Genomic DNA, 21,216 nt, shown 5'->3' on the forward strand with positions numbered 1-21,216 from the left:
TGTGGTGCTGAGGATCGAACCCAGGCCGCACGCATGCCAGGCGAGCGCGCTACCGCTTGAGCCACATCCCCAGCCCTATTTTATTTATTTATTTTTATGTGGTACTGAGGATTAAACCCTCGAGGCAAGCACTCCACCATTGAGCTACAACCTCAGCCCTTGTTTGCTTCTTAGAACTCTTATCATAAAAATATTAAGAACTTGTTCAGACCCCACTAGAACCCATTCCTGCCACCAAATATGTTCTGCTATTATTATTTTTAGACTTTTATGGATTGAAATTGTTGATTATCCATAGTCCCACAAAATTATATTTACTGTGTATGCCAACTGGAAGACTTCTCATATATGAACTAGGATCTAGAATTTATTGCTTGTCTTTGTTTTCTTTGGTCTTATAAATCTACTTTCTTTGTTGTCTTAGCTATCATATTTTATAATAAAAACAAATGTATGAAATTTAAAATATAACTTCATGGCAAACTACTTGGAAAATTGGGAAAAGAAGAAAAGCCATTCCTAGTTCTGTGAATACCTCCACAGCCATTGACAGTATTTTGCTTACTTCCCTGCTAAACTTTTTTCTACTTAGATTTTATTTCCATTGTAATTTTAGCACATTATTTTTTTAGTCCATCTTTGTTTACCTTATATTCTAGTCATCATAACTTTAGTCCTTTTTGTGGTTTGTGTCACTTTGTTCCTTGTTTGCCCAGTCTTAGCCAGAAAAACAACATTTAAGGCATATTTTATTTTATTTTTTAGACATACAAAGCTATGTATATATAAATATACAGATATAGGTATCTATATCTATATACATACAATATGCAATATATGTATATATGCATGTATACACACACATATATACACATATATACATATATATAGAGAGACACACACACACACACTTTTTTTTTTTGTCTTCAGAGGTGTCTAACAGGAAACTTGGTTTAATGATAACCTGTGTGATATTTGTCTTGATGTGTACAGTCTCATGACTGCCATGAAAAGAGATGTGTAGTCTATACAATATCATCAGCTTTAATATTCAAATTTAGCTGGACAGATAGAACAATGAATAGTTAGTAACTGTTATTCTCAGTTACTTTCATCATAAGTGTCACTCAGTACTTTTAATAATGTCAACAACTTAACATTGTTGCTTAACTTTTATTTTGCCTATTGTTTCTGCTTCAGTAATAATATTAAAATAATGGCTAATGTTTATGGAACACCAAACATGCCGGGTGACTTGCTAAGCCCTTTGCATAGATGATCTATTTTTTTTTTTCTCCCAGTACTGAAGATTGAACCTAGGATTGAACCCACTGAGCTACATCCCTAGCCCTTTTTATTTTTTATTTTGAGACAGGGGTTGCCCAAACTGGCCTTCAAACTTGTGATTCTCATGCCTCAACCTTTGAGTCCCTGGAATTATAGGCATGTGCCATCATTCATAGCTGTTTTCCTTCACCCAGTTTTAAAAAAGAAGTTAAGAAAGTTAAATTGGGAGTCATCTAGTAAGTCTAGCTAGTTTTGTTACACTCTAGCAGATTTGCAAAGACCAGTGAGTCTGGGGAGTATTTTTCCTTGTCTCTCTTCATCCTTCTTAAAATTTTGCTTTATCTCTTCTTAATTTTATTTATTTGTGGTGCTGGGGATAACCCAGAGCCTTATGCATGCAAGGCAAGCACTCTACCAATTGAGCTATAACTCCAGCCCTCTTCTTAATTTTATATACCATAATCATGTAGTTAACACTCTCAGGCATCCAAAGTAGAAAAATCTTCAGCAGCTGTGTCCTAATGTTGGCATGTCAAATACATGAGAACTTTAGAGATTCTGGATCTTTGCTTTGTATGTCATCTCTTTAGGGAATTAAAAAAGAAGAAGTAGAAGAAGAAGAAGAAGTTTAAGCAGAACTTTGAGTTCACTGACCTCACTGTCTTATCAAGAGTAATTCTTCACATCTACCTCCCAATTTCATCTGCATTTTTTTGGGTACTTAAAGGGCCTGACTCTTGAGTGGGCCATGTCCTGCCATGCCAGTCCCAAGGACTCAAAGGCTGAGGCATGAGGATCACAAGTTTGAGGCCTCCCCTGGGTGCTATGCCCCACCCCCTGCAACCCCCACGGGGACTCCCGAGCCAGGCTTCATTTCTTCAGGCAGCGCCTGGCACACCAAAAACTTCTAGCAGCACCTTGTTGGATGAGTTGGAGTCGTCATTCGAGGCTTGCTTTGCTTCTTTGTCAGGATTATGTCAATGGCACCCATCAGGAAGAAATTCGAACTGGTGTTGATCAGAAGATTCTGGATATCGCAAGACAGACAGAATGCTTTTTTCTACAAAAAAGATTGCAGTTGTTTGTCCAGAAACCAGAGCAAGTTATCAAAGAGGACTTCTCAGAACTAAGGAATGAGTTGCAGTGGAAAGTTGCGCTGGTGCAAAAGCATTTGACAAAGCTGAGGCATTGACAGCAGTTGCTGGAGGATATCAGTGTGCAACACAAAAAGCCGACTGAAGTCCCTTGGCCCCCTTGGCCTGCCTGTAGCAGGCATCTGCCAATATTCCTGCACCTTTGAAGCAGACCTGAGAGAGGTCTGGCCTACAGGGTAGCCTGTTGCAGACAGTTCCTCTAGACCTCTCTGTGTGGACATGGCATTTTAGAACAACTATTTGCCAGAGAATGAGTTGGTGTTTTATTTCCACCTAAAAATTTCCCCAATTTTTATGAGCTGTTAATTACTTGAGTTCTTTATAAAATGCTTGGTAGACAAAGTGAGGCTTCATTTTGTTTGCTTTGTCTGTAGCAAAGTTTAGACTATTAGTTTGCCACAGATTTTTCCCCCCTTGGCTTTTTGCTCCTTTTTAAAATTTTATGTAGTTTATATATAGTTTCCCCCGCCTCCGGTTGTTAGTTTGTTATAATCTGAGGGGGAAAATTAAAGTAGTCCTAGAATCTGGGGAGAAAGAATTTGGTTTTAGGCCTTTTACGGTTACTACACATCCATGGTAGTAGAGTAAAATATCTAAATTTGCTGTCTCAAGACTCTGAATGACCTCAAGAAAAATCTAATGCAACATTTGTAATGCTTCCATAGCAGTACAGAGTTCAGATATTTTGTAAATATGACAGAAATAAAGGTTAAACTATGCTAGGTTAGCATAGTAATATTACAGTAGATCCTTAAGTTGATGCTGCCTTTTGTTTGGCTGAGTTTATGTGTTGTGTGAGTTTATGTGTTGTGTGGTGTTTGCTGTCTTGAGGGAGCTGTATAAGGAGCACGACATGCTGGAGGCCTCGTAGTAATGAACCAGTGTGAGTAACAGAGCAGACCCAGTCTCCCTAGTGTGACAGCTGGCACACAAGTGATGGACAAGGGGTCAAAGCTTGGTCTGATTCTTTTTCTTTTGAGTTTTGTTTTGTTTGCTTGTGATTTTGTTTAACTTTTTGGAGAAAAGGCAGTTTACATGAAGGACAGTTCTTGCTCAGTGGATTTGATTCTAAGAGCCTAGGGCTTTGGGATGGAGGGTGACCTGCAGAGTGAATGAACCCCAGCTCCTGACCTCCACAGAGAGCATGTGGGTCCTCTGTGGGGAAGATATTTTGCCATCTTGTCAGAAGAGGTTTTCTTTTCTCCATTTTACGCAACTCTTAGATTATATCTCTCAGCCAGTACAAACACTCCTCTGTCTTCTGAATAGTCAGTAGGTCTGTGGCTGTCTTGGTTCATTTTGTCCTTTCCAACCCTGAAGATCCCTCCCCATGTGCCTTAATATGCACTCATGTTCCTAGTGTGGCCTGGATGCTACCTGGTCCACAAAGCCTCTACTCCATTCCAGGGCACAGGACTTTTATTCCTTCCACTGTCTTGTGGGTTAGTGAATTTTTTTGTGCCCCTTGCTGCCTTGTATGCTCATGGCAATAAGCATTACTCCCCTGGAAAAAGAGGAACATGTATTTTGTACTCACTTTGTATATACATTATTCATTTTGTTTGTGAGCTGTGAGGATGATAGTTGGTTTGTGGATCTATGATCTGTGATGACTAGCCTGAGGCCAGCGTATCTCCCCTTGGTTGGAGTGTATAGGTCAAAACTTAAAAGTTATTTTTTACTCATAGGGTTTTACCCTGGTCATCTCATGCTAGTTAGAAGCTCTGATTGGCAGCTTTAAGTTTCCTGATTAAAAGCCTAAATAAATACCCAGCGTGATGGCACACACCTGTAATCCCAGTGGCTCCGGAGGCTGAGGCAGGAGGATTGTGGGTTCAAAGCCAGCCTCAGCAAAAGCCAGGTGCTGAGCAACTCAGTGAGACTGCATCTCTAAATAAAATATAAAATAGGGCTGGGGATGTGACTCAGTAGTTGAATGCCCCTGAGTTCAATCACTGGTATCTCCCCCCACATCCCCCCCACCCCAGCAAAACTAAGTTTGAGGCAGTCTTTCAATGATAAAAGTGTTTTTGGTAAAAAGATCAGAAACTGTTCGACTCAGTGCTTAATGAAAATGTTTTGAATTAATGTATATATAAGTTATTGTCATTTCTTTATATTAATTCAGAAGTTATCTGAATAGTTATCTGTCAAATAAATAATGATTTAAAAGAAAAAAAAAGAAGGCATGATTCTTGGAATCAGGCCTTTGTTGTACTGGGACATTCTACCACTGAGCATCATTCCTAGCCCTTTTTAAATTTTATTTTGAGACAGAATCTCACTAAATTGTTCAGTTTGGCCTCAAACTTGTGATCCTCTTGGGCTAATCCTTCCAAGTCATTGGATTACAGGCTTGTGCCACTGTGTTTAGCACACTTAATTAAACCTTAAAATGGCCAGGCACAGTGGCACACACCTATAATCCCAGAAATTGGGGGGCATGTAGGGAGAAGGTGCTGAGGCAGATAGATTGCAAGTTTAATACCAGCCTCAGCAATTTAGTGAGACCCTTAGCAAGTTATCAAAATCTTGTCTCAAAATAAAGAGGGTTGGGGATATAACTCAGTGGTAAATTGCCTCTGGTTCAATCCCTAGTACCTTAAAACATTTATTTGGAACAGTAGAATTATGAAAAAGACTCTGATTGTGTTGCCTTCTTCCATTTGATATGTATTTGGTCATCAAAGATGATTCTATTAAAAGTAGAAGTTGGTAGTAAATCTAGTACTAGTACCACTAGGATTAGTAATATTCCTTACTAAAAGTGATTGAAAAGATTTGGGTACTTTTGTTTGTTTTTGTTTTGCTGTGTTGGAGGTTGAACCCAGGACCTTGAGCATGCTAGGCAAGTGCTCTGCCACTGAGCTATACCACCATCCTCTACTGAAAAGGTTTGTATCTGACCAGCAAGCTGTTCATGTAAAAATAGTTTTGGTTCCTGATTCTAGTGGTGGTTTGCAGTCTTTGTACTGCAGTTAAATATATCTTTGTTCCTAAGAGTCACTTTACTTTGAAAGTACACCCTGTTTCTCTATTTATTTGTTCATTTAGCATATTTTCAGAGTACATACTGTCAGATCTTATAAGGTGTTAGAGATACAAAGATACAACAATTACTCTCCAAGAGTTGTGCCTTACCTGGGTTATTAGGTTTTCTGTTTATCAGTGATTAGTGCATAGCAGGGTTTCTCACCTCAGCCCTTTAGCATTTTGGCTGGGATCATTCTTTGTTAAAGAACTTTCACCAAAAGTGTTAAAGGGTGTTTAGTAGCTTTCCTTTCCTCTGTCCACTAGATAAAAGCCAGTAACATCCCCACCCCTCAAGTTGTGACCAAGACTGATTCTAAAATGTGAACCAGACTTTATCTTGGTCATTGACAGAGCTTTGATAAATAAGTTTTCAAAAATTTAATATAAAGCTAGTAAATGTAAAGATAAAAAGAACCTAGAGCCATCCCACAGTGCTTATTACTTATGTGACTTCTTGTAATAGTGGAACTGAATAATACCTAATCAAATGTTTTATTTTTTAAGTTGAATGTCTACAGGTTTTTTTTGTTTGTTTGTTTCTGAGTTACTGTGTATTAGAGAAATATCGTTTGCTTTCTTAGAAACTTCAATAAAACAACAAATAATACAAATAATTGGATGGCAGGAGTCTCTCATAATAAAAACCTTAGCTCTTTTCTGAGTGCTTTATACCCTTTCTTTGTTAAGAATGAAAAATGAGGGGAGGGTTGGGAGGGGTTTTGAGGGTAGGAAAGATGGTAGAATGAGATGGACCTCATTACCCTAGGTGCATGTATGATTGCATGAATGGTGTGTCTCTACATCATGTACAGCCAGAGAATTGAAATGTTGCACTCCATTTGTGTATGATGAATTAAAATGCATTCTGCTGTCATGTACAACTAAGTAGAACAAATAAAAAAAAAAAAAAAGAATGTGGGGCCGGGGTTGTGGCTCAGCGGTAGAGCACTCACCTAGCATGTGCACACCCTGGGTTCAATGCTCAGCACCGCATAAAATTAAATAAAGATATTATGTCCAACTACAACTAAAAAATAAATACTTTAAAAAAAAAGAATGAAAAATATTTCGTTTTCTCCTATGACTAACTTGGACAAGTGGCATATTTTAGAAATGAATCCTGTGTTCTTCATTCACAACACTTTGAAATATGTTACTTTCCTTACTTAGACTTTATTCGGACAACATATGAAGAACATTGTACAATCAAGAATAATTCTTCTCCTCCTCCTCCTCCCTTTCTCTCTTCCTCTCTTTATTTATTTTGTGTGTGTGGTACTAGGGATTTAACCCAGGGGTGCTCTACCACTGAATGATACCTCCTGCACTGCCCCTTATCTCCTGCCTTTTTTTTTTCTTTTTGAGACAAGATTTTGAAGTTGCCCAGATTGGCCTTAAAATGATTCTCCTGTCTCAGCCTCTAGAATTGCTGGAATTACAGGCATGTGCCACCATACTTAAGAATTAATTTTAATAGTCTCTTGAAGCTTGCCTTCCAATCGGATGCCTTGTTTTTCAAAGTAGAGGGAAAGAGTACTTCACCTGTATTTCAGGTTCACCCTTGGTACTAACTACCATTAAACATCCGCTTTTCCTCTCTTAGCCTTAATTTCTATGATTTAGATAGACAGGTAGATAAAGAGATCAGATATTTATCCTGTCTGCCTATGAACCTAAATTTTGTAAATCCATGCTCTTTGCTCAAACAAATGTTCATGTATCCTTATTCTTATAGATTATCTACATTTACATTTCTGTGCCTGATAGAATTTCGATTCATCATGGATAATATGTCATCAGAAGAGATTCAACTGAGGGCTCACCAGGTTACTGATGAGGTAAATGTTTTTACTTAGAATAAGTAATTGATTCCACTTCAGTTTCACAATGGAGGGGTGAAAGGATCTTCTTAGTGATCATTTTGGATTCTTCTATGTTGCTTACATCAAAGAATGCCTTTGCCCCATAGTGCCATTACTAGCTCCTTTTTCCTCCAACTCACCAAAAAACTATATAGGTAAAAACAATTTAAAGAAATTTTTTTTTTTTAAAGGTAAATCATTACCTAGTTGCATTCTGGAAGGAATTCTGGACACTTTTTTTTTTTTTTTTGGTACCAAGGATTGAACTCAATGTGCTTACCAACTGAGCCATATCCTCAGCTCTTTTTTTTTTCTTCCCTTTTTTTTTAACATTTTTTTTTTTTTTTTTTTTTTGAGACAGGGTCTCACTAGGTTGCTTACAGTCTCGCTAAATTGCTGAGGCTGGCTTTGAACCTGCGATCCTCCTGCCTCTTGAGCTGCTGGGATTACAGGCATGTGTGCCACCATGCCTGGTGGGACTTTGGTTTTTGTTTAACAGTTTCCTGGTATCTGTGTAATATACTTCGATTTCTACCTACATTAAAATTTCATGAACCCTGTCAATGTCACATTTCTCTTAAGAAGTACCTGGTAGGAAGAAAATTACTAAAAGAGTGGTGGCCAGAGTTCTTTGTTTTGTTATGAAGGGATGGGCTGGCAGTTTTTAAAAATAGAGCAGCATCATGAATATGACCTGCAATCAGATTTTTTTCTATACATTTTGCATAATTTGAAATACTAAAAATCTGCATTTTTTCATAGTCTCTGGAAAGTACAAGAAGAATCCTGGGTTTAGCCATTGAGGTAAGAAGTGTTTAATCATTAAGTATAGAAATTTATAGGAGGGATCCTAGCAGCACTAGCTGGAATTGGTGTTGAAGGGTATCATGTCAATACACTTTATTATTTTAAACCAGCAATTGCTAAAATTGTCAAACCATGCACTAATGGGCCTTTTCTGTTTTCCCCTTTGACAGTATTGAAATATGACAGGGAAGATGAATTCACCATGAGTTTGTGACCTAATTATCTTGGGGGTTAATATGTTAAAGTGTGTTGGTTTAAGATCACTAGTTGTATCTGTAGCTCTAATCCTCTGAGAATGTGGGTTTCTAAATGATTCTTTCTTTCTTGCTCTTGGTCAACTCTTATAGGTTGTGTTTCTGTTATTTTGAGTTTGTTTTGTTTTACAATCAGCTTCCCCCCTTCTTTTAGTCTCAGGATGCAGGAATCAAGACCATCACTATGCTGGATGAGCAAGGGGGTGAGTTGAAGTTATTAGCAGAAACTCTTTTTTTTTTTTTTTTTATTGGTTGTTCAAAACATTACAAAGCTCTTGACATATCATATTTCATACATTTGATTCAAGTGGGTTATGAACTCCCATTTTTACCCCGTATACAGATTGCAGAATCACATCAGTTACACATCCACGTTTTTACATATTGCTATACTAGTGACTGTTGTATTCTGCTATCTTTCCTATCCTCTACTATCCCTCCTCTCCCCTCAGCAGAAACTCTTTATTTTGACTTACTGTGCTAAAAAAAACCCTGTCAAATTACCTACTTCTAAATTTCAGCTTTTGGAAATGCCTTCTTTTTGTAAAATAAGAGTGATATTTTTCTTAATTGTTTTATAATTTGAATTATATCATGTTCGTAGCTGGTTTGGAATGAGAGACGGCAGTGCCTAACTGTATATCAAGTATGTGTTAGGCTAGTGTGGCTTATTGTGTGCATTGGTTATATATACCTTAGATATTGTGATACTCTTGCATCATCTTCAGAAATCAAGTCCTAAAACAGGCCTAAATTCTGATGAGCATAGAAATATTTAATTTGAGCTGGCCTTAGGTAATCTGGTCTAATTTTTATTAGTCTTATAACAGCCCTCAGGTTTTGAGCCTATTAAGTGATGGGAATCTGGTCTGGGCAAAGAAAAGTTGGTTTTAAGAGTTTTTCTTTGAACAGTTTTCTTTAGTACAATTTTTTCTTTGAACAGTTTTCTTTAGTACAATTTTTTCCACAGTGAATTGTCAAGTACCTTAGGATCAGGATGTAAAAGATTATTTTCATGTTAATAATTTCTAATACTAATATGACTTCTGACTCTAATATGTTCACTGTGGTGAGTTATTGGTAGATTTGAGGTTGAATTTGCTGCTCTATAATTCTGATTAACACTGAATGCAACACAAAACTTAATCTCCACAACTCATTCTTAGAACAACTAAACCGAATAGAAGAAGGCATGGACCAAATAAATAAAGACATGAGAGAAGCAGAGAAGACTTTAACAGAGCTCAACAAGTGCTGTGGCCTTTGTGTCTGCCCATGTAATAGGTGAGTTGATGAAATCAAGACCTTTTGAAAATGTATAAATGACAGTGTACCTGCCCTCCACTACTCAGATTAAGTCAGAAGTATGACAGGGTCTGTGTTGGTCAGCTTTGTGTCACTGTGACCAAAATATCTGACCAGAACAATTTGGAGGAGGAAAAGTTACATTTGGCTCATGGTTTCAGAGGTTTAGTCCATATCAGGCTGCTTCTATTGCTCTGGGCCCAAGGTGAGGCAGAATATCATGTTGGAATATGACAGGAAAGATGAATTCACCATGAGTTTGTGACCTAATTATTTGGGGGGTTAATATGTTAAAGTGTGTTGGTTTAAGATTACTAGTTCTGTCTATAGCTCTAATCCTCTTGAGAATGTGGGTTTCTAAATGATTCTTTCTCGCTCTTTGTCAACTCTTGCAGGGATACTACTCACCTCATGGTGGCTGGGAAGCAGAGAGTGGGGAAGGACATCAGGGAAGATGAACCCTTTCAGGGCTAGCCCCCAGTGACCTATCTTCTCCATTCATATCCCACCTACCTACAGTTACCATCTAATTAGTCCATTCAAACTGGGATGGACAAATTAGGTCATAGCTCTCATAATCCAGTCATTTTTACCTTTGAACTTCCTGTATTTACACAGGAGCTTTTGTGGAACACTTCATATTCAAACTGTAATAGGGCCTAAATGAGGAACTTTGTTATAGACAAACTTAAGATATTTCTCTTTCACTCAGATCAAACTTTTCATGTAAATAGGCATGTTCTTAAACTGTGGCTTAATTTGACTTATTCTGATGTCCAGTTTCAATTTGTATATGAAAAGATTGGAGAAATATGTATACCCAAATGATAAGAACAGGATGAAATTATTGCCTTTTCATTTCAAACAAGAAGGGTTAACAAAATACAAATTCTATAGTAGGCATGTGAGAAATGGCTAAGGGAGTAAAGGATTTGGACCCTGTTTTCAAAAGACTTATCATGTGGCTGGATATATGAGAAAGCATAGCAGAAAATATATAAATCTTGTGTTAGATCATATGGTATCTACTAAGGCTAGGAATATAGAACTAATAAAGGTTAGGTTAGGGAACATCTTATAGAAGAGATAGGACATGAGTTGGGTTTTGAGTGATTAGAAGGATTTGGATGAACATAGAGGAAGTAGGTGCTGGGAATATAGCTCAGTGGGAGTTCCAAGGTTCAATTCCCAGCACCAAACCTAACAAAACATGAAGTGAGAAGGAGGGCATTTCCTGTGGAAAGTACAAAGTAAACAACAGTAAGGAAGAGATGAGAAGTAGAAATAAGATTTAAGTAGATAGCAGATGAACTTATATACCAAACTAAGAACTTGGTAGATTGCAAACTAAGAACTTGGTAGATTGACATTTATGAATACATACCAGGAGACTAGTTAAAAACCTTTTATTAGTGAGGCCTGTAAAGTAAGACTTTAACCATAAAATTAGAGAAAAAATTTATTTTAAATTCACATTTATTTTGAATTGACTATTGCTTATGAAGAGGGAAGAATCAAAAAAGACACTAAAGATTTGGAGTCTATAGTAAACCAGGAGATGGAAAGTCTGCAACCCATTTATGTACAATGTATGAGATTATGCTTGATACAAGGAATTCATTCTTTTTGGTTACTACTGTGAATGTTACATTCTCTACTTAGCCCTGGGTAAACCAAACTTCATGTTGTTGATGAATATTTTATGTATTCAGACTAAGAAGAAGTTTGGACTTCTGTTAGAAGGAGCTCATCTTTGTTCTTAAAAAGCAATTAACAAGGGCTGAGGGTAGTGGCTCAGCCATAGAGCCTTTGTCTACCATGTGCGAGGCCCTGGGTTCTATCCTCAGCACCACATATAAATAAATAAATAAAGGTATTATGTCCAACAACAACTTAAAAAAATAAATAAATGGTTTTTAAAAATTTTTTTTTAGTTATAGATGAACACAATGTCTTTATTTTTATATGGTACTGAGGATTGAGCCCAGTGCCTCACACATGCGAGGCAAACCCTTTACCACTGAGCTACAGCCCCAGCCCCAAATAATTGTTTTTTATAAAAAGCAATTAACAAAAACAATTTTGAACTATCCTCTAGTTGAAATAGCAGTGTCTGCAGGTTGAATGATTAATTGCTGCAAATATTTATTTTTAAGGGTTCCATAAACATTAGTAGTTCCATCTCGTTGTCTCGATTGGTATGATAAACCAAGAATGGCATACAAAGGTTTACAAATACTTCAGTGTTTTTACTCCTCAAGAGTTGGAAATGGAGGACCTTATGTTAATCTTTCATAGTTGCTTGCTGGACTGTTTTAGTTTTTGTTTTGGTCATGAGAATTTAAGATTTCAATGTTCTTCCTAGCCTTGTCCATTGGCTTCCTATTTTAACACAAGTCTGTTGACCCGTTTCAACCTTGGTTGACTCTCTGAAAGTCCATATTTTAGTAACTATGATTTATCATTCAGGGTTTAGCTGATTACTTTAAGCAAACAAATTATAAGTGCACAGATTATGCGACTCAAACTCTGAACTATGTTTTGCATATTTCTGTCTTTCTCCTGTGTTCCTTAAATACCCTCTTGGAAGAGTGAGGAGGGAGTAAGATTAATTTCCTTCAGATTAGATGTTAGAAGAACAGAGAGGAAGAAGTCCTCTCTAGAGTCTAGAGCAAGATCAGCTTTAAGTCATGGGTTGATAATAGAAAGGGCACTGAATCCTAAAATGGCCAAAGTTCATAGAAAGTGGGAAGTGGAGTTATATAAGTACTAATTTTATTTCTCTTTTTTGTATCACAGCCAAGCATAGGCAAGCTTTTCTTGAACATAGGTGTGTACGGTCCTTTAGCAATCTTCAACCTCTAACCTCAGCAGAACCCTTTCTCAGTGGATTCAGAGAAGAAGGCACTTCTTTTTTTGGGGGGGAGGTACTGGGGATTGAACTCAGGGCCTCTTGACCAATGAGCCACATCCTCAGCCCTAATTTGTATTTTATTTAGAGACAGTATCTCACTGAATTGCTTAGTGCCTGCCTCGCCTTTGCTGAGATGATCCTCCTGCCTCAGCTGTTGGCCAAGTACCCTGGCAAGAAGGCACTTCTTAACAGCTGGAGTCAAGTGGCTTCTATAACAGAATAGAAGAGGAGAGATTAATATCCCAGTTTAAAGATGTCTGATTCTTTTTTAATATTTTTTAGTTGTAGATGGACACAATACCTTTATTTTATTTATTCTTTATATGTGGTGCTGAGAATCGAACCCAAGGCCCCACACATACTAGGTGAGCGCTCTACTGCTGAGCCACAACCCCAGCCACAAGATGTCTGATTTTAATAGCCTTTCTTGACTGGGCATGTTGGTGCTTTTCCTGTAATCTCTTTTATTTGGGAGGCTAAAGCAAGAAGATCACAAGTTCAAGTCCAACCTGGGCAATTTAGCAAGACCCTGTCTGAAAATAAATAAATTAAAAGGGCTGAGGATATAGTTCAGTAGTAGAGTGCCCTGTATTCAATCCCCAGAACCATGAAAAAAAAAAAATATATATATATATATATATTTTTTTTTTTTTGGCCTTTTTCCCATCTATTTCCTTTGTATACGCTGAGATTTGGTTGCTTTGACATTTCTTGTTCTCAATTCTGTCTCCCATCATTCCTGCCATGTCTTCTTGATCCTTTTAATCATATCTGATAGTCTGTTTCACTTGGGCTCAGTGTATAAACAGTCATAACATGAGCTTTTCAAAGGCAGACACAGGACCTTAATCCTTTTTTGTATAAGGCACTAGCCTAGTAGTACTAACAACTGGTAGTAGTAATAACTCAGGTCCACATGTCTCTGTCTTTTTCTCTCTCTCATTTTGGATTGATACATAATAATTGTTAAGGTCTACAATCCTACCTGCTATTCAGAAATCTAAACTCTGAAAGCCAAGGGTTTTGTTTTTTTCTTTTCCATAATGTTGCCACAACTCATTAGGCTACAGAATACAAACTGAAGCCAGACATGGTGGCACATACCTATAATCTCAGTGATTTGGAAGGCCAAGGCAGGAAGATCACTAGTTTGAGACTGGGCAACTTAGTGAGACCCTCTCTTAAAATAAAAAGGATTGGGTATGTAGCTCAGTATGTCCCTGGGTTCATGAACTCTTAGTACTGCAAAATAAATAAATATAATTTTTTTTAAAAAAAGGAAGTAGTGCACACTTAGAATTCCATCTACTTGGGAGGCTGAGACAGAAGGATCATAAGTTCCAGGTTAGCCTCAATAACTTGGTGAGACCCTGTCTTAAAATAAAAAATATAGCTCAGTGGTGAAGCACCCCTGGTTCAATCCTCAGTACTCCACCCAAAAAAACAAGGGTGTGGGAAGGCTGATAATATATATTGATCAACGGCAGGTTACCTGAGAATTCATTCCCAGTTCTGCAAAAAAAAAAAAAAAAAAATGAACTGAAGCTTTAGAAAGTTTTTATCACTCTTTTCTCATTCTTTATAGTGAGTAAACGTTCCTCCCAGATGATATTGCCAACAGTCATACATGTGTACAATACAATTATGTACTGACTTTCAATTTATAGTAGTATTTTTTCCTCTGGGGAAAAAAAAAGTAAATACAGTAAGCCAGAATGTGAAAGAAAATTTGAAAGACTTCTCACATTGGTAAAACAAGCCCATGATTTAGGACTTGTTGAATTATCCTATTATACTTTGCTGGCCAATGTTTTAGGAAAATCCTTGGTGAGATTCTGTAGATTTTGGAGAAGGTACAGAGCTCAACAGCATGTTCTTTAACTCACTAAGGCTGATCTGCTGCTTAGACTGATGTGTGGAAGTTATCAAAAAGTAGAGCCAATGCTGTTTTTAAATATGGCATTGCTTCTCATGAAGTACAGACAGCTAAAGGTGGCTATTTGATGATGCTGGATGGCTTTCATCCTCAAGGAATAATGGTTAGCTCTCACATGGGTAGATAAATATTCTGTGATGGGTTTGACTCCTCTATTTGGAACACTGCATTTACTTACCTAAATTCTTGTATGTCAAAGAAAGGGTACTAAATAAGCTTCATCCACAAAGTTACTATATACCATATAATCCAGTCAACTCGATGATATAATACGATGACCTTTATAGACTCACTTACATTGGTAGCTAGTACATATATCTTTTTAAAGATTTGATTTTTATTCTACACAATGGGACAAATACAGAGAAGTGTGTCTGTTTTAGTCTTCCAATAGTTAGAATGTATGTATCTCTGTCTTTTAATTGTTAGAATGTATGGATATTGGAACCAAAGTTGGAAGTGGAATTATCTTTGAAAATTCTTTACTATGAAAACAACTACAACAAATAAATTAAGTTTCTAATAAACATTGCAAGCTTTTACAGTAAAAAAAAAATGTAAACAATGAGATACTGTCATTGAACTCTATGCTACATTGCTTGACTTTGAGAAGAAAAGAATGAACCTTTTTGTTATTGATGTTTGCTGGTGTATTGCTGAATAGAAACTGTCTTGAGTAGATTTGTTCTTTCACATGTTTTTGTTCGAAAGGATAATTGAAGCTAGGTCAGCAAATCTTTTATATAAGATATGGAAAAATAGCTTTACTTAGAAGAACTTGGAATTAGAAGCAAAATTTTTTGTTGTCATTGTTTTTGTTTTTTTCCGGTGCTGGGGATTGAACTCAGGGCCTCATGTATGCTTGACAGGTGCTTTAACACTGAGCTACATCCCCATCCCTAGGAGGAAATTGTAACTACAGATGATTTTTTCTAAGGAACTATTAGAATTTAATAAGAGTCTATGAAGATTAGACTTAAAAATTTCAGATAAATGACATTAATGAAGATTTGAATTCTAAAAACAAAGTAGTATATAGTCTTTTTAAAAACCCATATTTTAATTTTTGTTCTTTTTCTATATCTATTCTTTCTTTTTTTGTTTTTTGTTTTCTCTCCTAATCCTGTATTCATTCCCTAATACGTATATTTATATTCCCCTCCACCCCTCATACTAGGGATTGAACCTTGGAAACACTCTACCACTGAAATACATCCGCGGCCCTTATTTTTTTATTTTGAGACAGGGTCTTGCTAAGATTTTGATGCTGGCCTCAAACTTGGATCCTCCTGACTTAGCCTCCCAAATAATCCTATATTTTTTATACTAACTGATAAATTATAATTTTAATTAACAAGAGTTTAAAAAGAGGCACACCTGGGAAGTCACAGAGTAGTAAGCTGTTTGAATTCTCAGTTTAATGATTCTTAGGCAAGGTATTTTTCGTTCTTAACTTGCCTATTTTACAAGGTACTTAAAAAGTCTAACATAATGGCACCTACTTTGAAGACAAATTGGTATTTCTGGAAGAATTGCTAGAGAAGTTCAAAATTGGCACAATAGGTTTTCTGTTCTAATCTTAAGTCATATTGAGGTTAAAAATTCAGCTTGGAGTAATTAAAATAATTAAAGAATTAAATTTCATTCAACAACTGAGTGATTCCTCTGTCCTACTCACTGGAGATAACAAATATCAATAAGACATACCTATGGTCCTGCCTGTTATATATCATTACTATTTTTTTTTAATGCTATGCCTTACATGATATCTGTAGATACTCAGTAAAAACTTATGTATTGAATGGCCTTGAGAAACTTGTTGGCTGATGGGAGAGTTTGACATAAAAAGATTTTTTTTAAATTACATTGCAAATAAAATATATAATAGAAATAATTAAAAGACATTTATATCTCTAAAGAAAGAGGAAGTTTCACAATATATCCCTTTAATGTTTGCTTTCTCTCATAATAATTTTTATAATTTTAGGAAAAAATATCACCATCCTAATAACATTCTGAGGAAAAATGAAGTGTGCTATGTTTTAAATAGTTTTCTTGCTTTTCTTTTTATCTAGATTCTCAGATGTTGGTTGTTTCTATGAAACCAGGCAGGAATTTGAATGCATTATGTTTTTAAATCTCTAAACCTGTTTCTGTTCTGTTTGACTGGCAATTACTATTTTCTGCATTTCATTCTCTCACCTAATCTTTTCCTTTCTAATCTGCTTACTAAAAATGAAGATTTAACATCAGAAGCCGGGCTCAGTAACTGATCAAAGGGAACTTTAAGATGCAGTCTTATGGCGCAGTTTGGGCTGCTAACCTGCTACTTAAAGGTGATGCTTCAAATGGCTTTTCTGTGCATGTGCATGGTTTTATGAATGATGGAAACTGTCTTAAAAACCGTGCTGTGGTGTGTAATGTAAAGTGAATTTGTTCTTGATGGGTGCTATCTGACAAAAGATGGACTTGACAAAAAGATCTAAATTTATGATAACTCCCTTTGACTAATGGCTCCAAAAATTAAGTTTTTGCTAACTAACTGTAATATATCCAAAATAAAAGTACTCCTGAAATTTTCTAAGTTTGAAATAGATTGATCTTTGTAGAGAGCTGTGGTAGTCTAGTTCTTAATCAAAGGTAAGGGAATTGAGATTAAATGCATCTCTTATTTCATAAGACTTTGATTTCAGGATTCTGTCTCACTAAATTTCCTTACTCCTTTCTATTCCTGAATCAGGATTTCCTGATTCAAGTTTTGCTTCTAATAATTTGGATTCCCCCTGATTTTAGGCCACTACCAAATCAAGGAATTAGTTAATTCTTGGATGGAATTCTCAGAAATTAATCACTAATATAGTCATCTTAAATCTTATTTGGAATAAGATGGAATATAAATTTTAAATGTTCCATGTGCACCTTTCTTTAACATGTTATTATTTGTCCCATAATTCCTATTATGTCTTATATTAGCTAACAATCATTTTATATTGAATTAATACAGAGCTTAATTTTTCATGGGAGTTAATCCTTTAGTCAGTTTACCAAATGTTTTATTTACATTTTAATGTCTTGAATCCTCCTTAATTCTGGATGTTTATAAAAATTATGAAGACAGTGATTAAATGCTTAAAAAAAAAAGCATCTGATTCCTATCCTTTGTTTGCCCTTTTCTTTTTTCCTGTCTGATCATCCAAAACACTCACACTTATTCACTCATATTACATTTGGTAATATTTGATCCTTTTCTCCTCAATATGAAAAAAAAATAGGTAATATATTTGGCCTTTTTGTTTTCCTATTTTTGTTCAGCTCATGCAAATGTTGACGGAAACCAGTACTAGAAAAAGAAGTTGTTAATGTTTTTGTGCTCATATCTTGATAATTACTGTATTTTCTTCTTTTATAGAAGCTTTCTGAGTTGATTAAGGGATATTTCAAATTCTTTTTTTCAAAGTTGCTATTCTAAAATGAGACATTTAAATGGAAGAAAATGTGATAGTTAAAGAACTGACAATCAAGTATAAATCTAATGTAAATTAATATACTCATCTTAATCTAAGAAAACAGAGTTTTGTTTGTTTTGTTTTTATACCAGGGATTGAGCCCAAGGGAGCTTTACCACAGAGCCACATCCCCAGCCTTTTTAAAATATTTTATTTAGAGATAGGGTCTTGATGAATGTGCTTAGGGTCATGCTAAATTGCTGAGGCTGCTTTGAACTTTCAATCCTCCTGCCTCAGCTTTCTGAGGCACTGTGATTACAGGTATGTGCCAAGGCACCTGGCTCCAGAGTTCTTAATCTCATTAAAATTTATTATATAGCTGGGCACTGTGGCACAGACCTGTAATCCCATCAATCTGGGAAGCCGAGGCAGAAAGATCACAAGTCTGAGACTAGCCTGGGTAATTTAGCAAAGTACTCTTTCAAAATTAAAAATTAAGGGGGTTGGGGCTATAGCTCATTGTACAGCACTTGCCTTGCATGTATGAGGCACTGGGTTTGATTTTCAGCACCACATAAAAATAAATATATGAATATACTTTTTAAAAAATTAAAAATAAAAACAACTGGGGATGTGGCCCAGTAGTAGAGTACCCATGGATTCAGTCCCCAGTACCACATGCACAAAGAGTTAATCACAGAGTTGCTTAAGCATTTTATCATCCTGAAGGCTAATTTTTTCACAGAAGGGGGCTGCATATTTTAGTTTGCAAAAGAGAAAGTCAGGTGCATGCCTGTAATCCCAGCAGTTTGGGAGGCTGACACAGAAGTTCAAAGCCAGCCTCAGCAAAAGCAAGGCGCTAAGCAAACTCAGTGAGACACTGTCTCTAATAAAATACAAAATAGGGTTGAGGATGTGGCTCAGTGGTTGACTGCCCCTGAGTTCAATCCCTGGTACCCCCAAAAAGAAGAAGAAGAAGAAGAAAGGGTAAACTCCTAAATAAAAAAGCCCTCAACAGAGAATTTGTAACTGGCACCAGTGTGGCAAGGTGGTTATTTATCAATTGATTGTTCAATTTGGAAATAACTTGTGTTTTTCCTTTATGCATTTTGCTTGTTTGTTATTTTTTGAATATTTTTCTTTTAGTTGTAGGTGGACACAATAACTTTGTTTTATTTATTTATTTTATGTGGTGCTGAGGATTGAACCCAGTGCCTCACACGTGCTAGGCGAGCACTCTACCACTGAGCCACAACCCCAGCCCCTTGTTTGTTTTTTAAAAAAATTCTTTTTGAAATTTTCATGCAAAACTAACACAAAACTAATCTGCCGAAACTACTTCAGTTCTAATAAGACAGAGCAAAGAACAGGGTCAAATTATTACCTACTCGGTCTTCTTATTCTATCATCCCTTTTCAACCTCAGAGATGCCTTATTTTCTTTTCCCTAGCATCCATTAACCTCTTTTCTGGAAAATGCTACAGGCTGAGGAGCCTGAAAAAATCAAATAATTGCATTTTGCTATTTGCTAACAGCTTAGTGCAGATTTAATAGTAGTAGCATTTGGGCTGTTTAAAAATGATTTAATGGTACCATCACTAATCTTTATCATATCTTCTATTACCATGGAGCTTAGTGTAGATAATCTAGATTTAGCTGTTTGCAGCTTTTCTGCTAAAGGTATTAGGGTCATCCTTAAATTAACTAGCACTAATAATCATAACTCTACTTCTCCTGCTTTTGGTATGTTTCTGTACTCCTGATTCTTATATAGGACGAAGAATTTTGAGTCTGGAAAGGCATATAAGGCAACATGGGGAGATGGCGGAGACAATTCACCTAGCAATGTAGTATCTAAGCAACCGGGCCGAGTAACGAATGGTCAACCTCAGCAACCAACTACAGGAGCAGCCAGTGGTGGATACATTAAACGGTATGCCATCTTCTCCCAATATTTCTTCATCTTTCGTAATGAATGGCTCACTTAAGAGGTTGGGTGTAGTTGTACATGAAGCCTAATGCTCCAAACAGAAATAAAATTTATTCTGCTTTAAAAATGCATTTAAGCTGGGCATGGTGGTGCACACCTGTAATCCCAGTGGCTGGGAAGGCTGAGGCAGGAAAATCATAAGTTCAAAGCCAGCTTCAGCAAAAGCGAGGTGCTAAGCAACTCAGTGAGACCCTGTCTCTAAAAAAATACAAAATAGGGCTGGGGATGTGCTCATTGGTCAAGTGCCCCTGAGTTCAATCCCTAATACCCAGAAGAAAAAAAATGCATTAAAAAATCTGTCTTCTGGGGGAATAGGGAAGGATGAAGGAACTTTGGATTGTTTAGAGGGGAATGAGGGGAGGGGTGGTGCTCTGGGGATGGGAAGGACAGTAGAACAAAACAGACATTATTACCTTATGTACATACATACACTATTGGTGTGACTCTGCACCAGTACAGCCGCCAGAGGAATGAGAAATTGTGCTCTGTTTGTGTACAATATGTCAAAATGCATTCTACTGTCGTATATAACTAATTAGAGCAAATAAAAAGAAAAAAAAAATCTGTCTTCTAACAAATGTTGACCATGGTTGTTGTTCATGGATAATGAGATTGATTTCTCTATATTTTTTAAGACGTCCCAAATTACTGAAGTAGGCATATTTACTTCTACAAATAGGATATATATGTCACAAAATGTAACATCTAAAGCAGGGGTTGGCTTAATTCCTATAAAGATATCTGTAAAGGGCTGGATAGTAAATATTTCAGACTTCAGTCTATATAGTCTCTGTTACAATTACTCAGCTGTGTTAGAGAAAGTAGCCAGAGAAAATTTGTCAATAAATGAGCATAGCTGTGTTTAAATAAAACTTTACTTACAAAAATAAGGTACCAGGACATGTTTGGCTCTTCATCTACAATTTCCAACCAGTTTCAGAACAGTGGTTCTTAATAGGTGTACATTAGAATCCCCTGAGAGTTTGTTAAAACATAGATTGATGCAGATATGGTAAATGCATGTCTGTAGTCCCAACTACTCAGGAGGCTAAGGCAAGAGGATCACTTGAGTCTAGCAGCTCAAGGCCAAGCTTGGGGAACATAGCAAAGTCCTGTCTAGTGGGAGAAAAACAAAACAAAACAAAAGTACAGATTGCTGGGATCCAAATATAGTTTCTTATTCAGTACTTCTGCAAGGGTGTGAGAGTTAATATATTCTTGTGTTTAA

The 21,216-nt window shown here is 36.4% G+C and overlaps 1 protein-coding gene and 1 pseudogene across 2 annotated transcripts in view; both read left to right on the forward strand.

The window, feature by feature from the left end:
• Snap23 (synaptosome associated protein 23) overlaps positions 1-21,216 on the forward strand; it is a 41,773-nt gene that overhangs the window by 14,386 nt on the left and 6,171 nt on the right. Inside the window, exons 2-7 of one of the 2 annotated variants that reach the window (XM_076850635.2) lie at positions 7,210-7,312; positions 8,099-8,140; positions 8,552-8,600; positions 9,564-9,681; positions 16,628-16,660; positions 19,773-19,931. In XM_076850635.2, coding sequence (XP_076706750.1) covers positions 7,256-7,312; positions 8,099-8,140; positions 8,552-8,600; positions 9,564-9,681; positions 16,628-16,660; positions 19,773-19,931 — 458 coding nt within the window. In that variant the 5' untranslated portion in view covers positions 7,210-7,255. The remainder of the gene's footprint in view (positions 1-7,209; positions 7,313-8,098; positions 8,141-8,551; positions 8,601-9,563; positions 9,682-16,627; positions 16,661-19,772; positions 19,932-21,216) is intronic. The other variant, XM_076850636.2, reaches the window with a different exon arrangement.
• LOC143394009 (mediator of RNA polymerase II transcription subunit 28 pseudogene) lies at positions 2,039-2,598 on the forward strand (annotated as a pseudogene).

This window comes from Callospermophilus lateralis, chromosome 3, assembly GCF_048772815.1.
Source record: "Callospermophilus lateralis isolate mCalLat2 chromosome 3, mCalLat2.hap1, whole genome shotgun sequence".
In the NCBI taxonomy this organism is placed as follows: Eukaryota; Metazoa; Chordata; class Mammalia; order Rodentia; family Sciuridae; genus Callospermophilus; species Callospermophilus lateralis.